The sequence below is a fragment of the Sinocyclocheilus anshuiensis genome, unplaced genomic scaffold, assembly GCF_001515605.1.
Source record: "Sinocyclocheilus anshuiensis isolate Anshui unplaced genomic scaffold, SAMN03320099.WGS_v1.1 scaffold1491, whole genome shotgun sequence".
In the NCBI taxonomy this organism is placed as follows: Eukaryota; Metazoa; Chordata; class Actinopteri; order Cypriniformes; family Cyprinidae; genus Sinocyclocheilus; species Sinocyclocheilus anshuiensis.
This window is the reverse complement of record NW_015555706.1, coordinates 644,494-647,701: the sequence shown is the minus strand read 5'-3', so window position 1 is coordinate 647,701 and position 3,208 is coordinate 644,494. Positions and strand designations below refer to the sequence as shown.

Here is a 3,208-nt window from a genome sequence, read left to right as displayed (position 1 = left end):
CTCAGAGGCCCTGAGGGTAAGCAGATAAACATCAAATTTTCATTTTTGGGTGAACTATCCCTTTAATTAAATACTATTTTATATAATTAAAACAAATGAAAACAAGCAAAGAAATATATTACAATAGTAATAATCCTATTGCACTGTATAATAAAGTATATAATAATAATAATAATAATAATAAACTATTGTTGTTTTATTTAAATATTATTGCACTGTAAAATAAAGTACATAACAACAATAATAATAATGTTGTTATTTAAATATTATTTTATCACCAAGTTTAAAAACAAATAAATAAAACAAGAAACAAATATATTACAATAGTAATAATACTATTGCACTGTAAAATAAAGTACATAATAATAATAGTAATAATAAACAACAAAACAATAATAATAGTTGTTTTTATTTAAATATTTGATAGTATTAAGTTAAAAAAAATGTAAACAATTAACAATAAAGAAATATATTACAGTAGTAATAATACTATTGCACTGTAAAATAAAGTATATAATAACAATAATAATAATGTTGTTTTAATTTAAATATTTTATATCAAGTTTAAAAAAATTAAAACAATTAACAATAAATAAATATATTACAACAGTAATACTACTATTGCACTGTAAAATAAAGTATACAATAATGATAATAATAATAAATATTATTATTATTATTTTACAGTAAAACACTAATATTCATGAATGTCTTAATTTCTAAATGTTAAACCACACAGCTTCTCTTTTGCGGTCAACAGATTTATAAATGACTCTCATTACAAATCTGGTAATATGGTTGGCGAATTGCATTTTCAAATGCACATTATAAGTGACACAATGAGCTGTTTTGGATTCTAAATGGTGATTTTCACTGAAAGGTGGCATGTTTGCACCCCTGGCTGTTTAGTGGATGTCATTTCACACAGATGAGGAGAATCTCATGAACTGATCCACTCACGCTTGACTCTCAGAATGACTCTCTGATCATTCGCACCTGATGCAATGTCATTCAAACATCTATAGGCCTGACTGAGTGTTTACATACTTTAGCGCATCTGTAAATGTTTAGTCAGTCATTCGAGGAATGTTAATATGAGTTTGTCTTCTTGCCTTGGAAGATAATCTTGGTTCGGTCCAGCGGGGCCACGGCTGTTTTGGCCACGGCTCCTGCAAACGCCCCCGAGAGCAAAGAGTTCAAGACCGAGCGAGGTTTAAAACCCTGCACACACACAGAGAGAGAACACACATTAGCTCTGATTCAAGAGGACTCCCACATATAAACCAATAAATACAGCAGTCTGCGTCTTCTAATAGTTCACAAACACAATCAGTGTTAATCATCGAGGCTGTAATCTAGTGATGCTGTAACAGGTACAGGCGTGAGCACATACTGAGGTTTCTGGGACAGACTCAAGCTTCCCCTCTAATCTTTATAAAGCAGAACAGCTTTATATTCACACTTCTAATCGGTTTCCACCCATGAATGATTGTCTAGGGCAGACTAGGGCTGCACAAAAAAAGTTATTTTTCTGATAAAAAAAAGTGAATTTAAAATGAGATTTTAAGTAAATAAGTTAATAAAATTATTTAAAAACAAAAAGCAAAAAAAACTAAATTAAATAAATTAAAAACAAGCAAGCAAACAAAAACCTAAATAAAAACCTATTAAGAATTTGTTAAGAAATATTTTACAAAACTTTTACAAGCCTCTCAGGTTTGCTGTGTTTATATGAAGGGTTGCACAATTTAAAGTGTTGTGATTATACATCAATATGTCTATTATTATTATTATTATTATTTATTACTACTACTAAATAAAAATCAAAAAATTACAAATAAAACAAAATAAGAGCTGTTAGTATTGTAATATTTCACTGTATTGCAGCCTTTACAAGCCTGTCAGGGTTGCTGTGTTTATTTGTAGGGTTGCACAATTTGGCCAAAGTTTTGTGATTATATATCTATGTCTATAAAATAATAATAATTATTATTATTATTATTATTAAATAAAAATCTAAAGATTACTAAATAAAAACAAAATTGGAAATATTAATATTATAATATTTCACTGTATTGCAGCCTTTGTGCCATATTGTAGACATTAACAGCTCATGTGAGTTCTTGTTAAACATTAAAATGACTGATGGTTTTACTGTAAATGAGCCGGTTGGCAACCCACATGGAAAAAAAACCAACACAAAATGATCATGATAACAGCTTCCTGAAACAGAACTGACTATTATCCTAATTATAAGAGTTTGACATTATTTTGAGCTTGAAATCATCCCACATTTCTTCATAATCGTAGATTAAATTAGAAACAAAATGAAAATATTCTATTTCAACACAACACACTTAGTAATCAAGTATGCAGTAGGGTTCAAGAGGTTGAAGTGCGAATAGACAACATGCAGCGAATATAGTCACATTATAACACTCTCAAGTGTCTTATTGTTATTATAAAACAGTCACTACATTATACAAATATTAAGGACACAAAATTCATTAAAAAATGAATTTCGTAGGTGCTGTGGAGTGATATGCACACTGACTACCAGGATTATTATAGTTAACCAAAAAAAAATAAGTAATTGAAATAAAATAAATGCTAACTAAAATAAAAATAAAAATAAAATTTATACAATATTTTTATTAACTTACTGTATTTCAGCTAGTTGCTGAAAGGGAACATTTCAGATTTTGGTAACACTTTACAATAAGGTTTAACATTAGTTAACTACTTTAGTTAACATGAACTAAGCATGAACAAATACTTCTACAGCATTTATTAATCTTAAAGTCCCCCTGAAATCAAAATTAAAGTTTTTTGGGTGTTAGTATCAATATGTTAGTCTTAAGGTTATCTATAAGGCAGGGTGCTCAAAAACAGTGACAAAATTTGCATTTAGAAGATATAAGCATTCAAAGCTTGCAGTTCGTCACTTCCGCCAAAACGGCTCAACGATTTTTTTGACGTCACATCGTACTTCATCTTCTCATCAAACTTTCTGTCCAATCAAATGCTCTCTAGAATCCGAAGCCCCGCCCCCTACACTATAAAATAGACGCTGAAATCGGTCACTTGTCCACAGAATTAGTATTTTCTGTACAGTGAATGGCACGTAGTGCACTATATAGGGGACAGAGAACGATTCAAACAGTGTAAATATGCTTTCCATTGAGGAAAAAAAGAAGTCTGGTTTCGC

The 3,208-nt window shown here is 29.6% G+C and overlaps 1 protein-coding gene across 1 annotated transcript in view; it reads right to left on the bottom strand.

The window, feature by feature from the left end:
- Positions 1–3,208, bottom strand: part of LOC107671810 (mitochondrial coenzyme A transporter SLC25A42-like) — a 19,193-nt gene that overhangs the window by 7,394 nt on the left and 8,591 nt on the right. Inside the window, exon 3 of the mRNA XM_016464786.1 lies at positions 1,113–1,221. Within this exon, the coding sequence (XP_016320272.1) occupies positions 1,113–1,221 (109 nt within the window). The remainder of the gene's footprint in view (positions 1–1,112; positions 1,222–3,208) is intronic.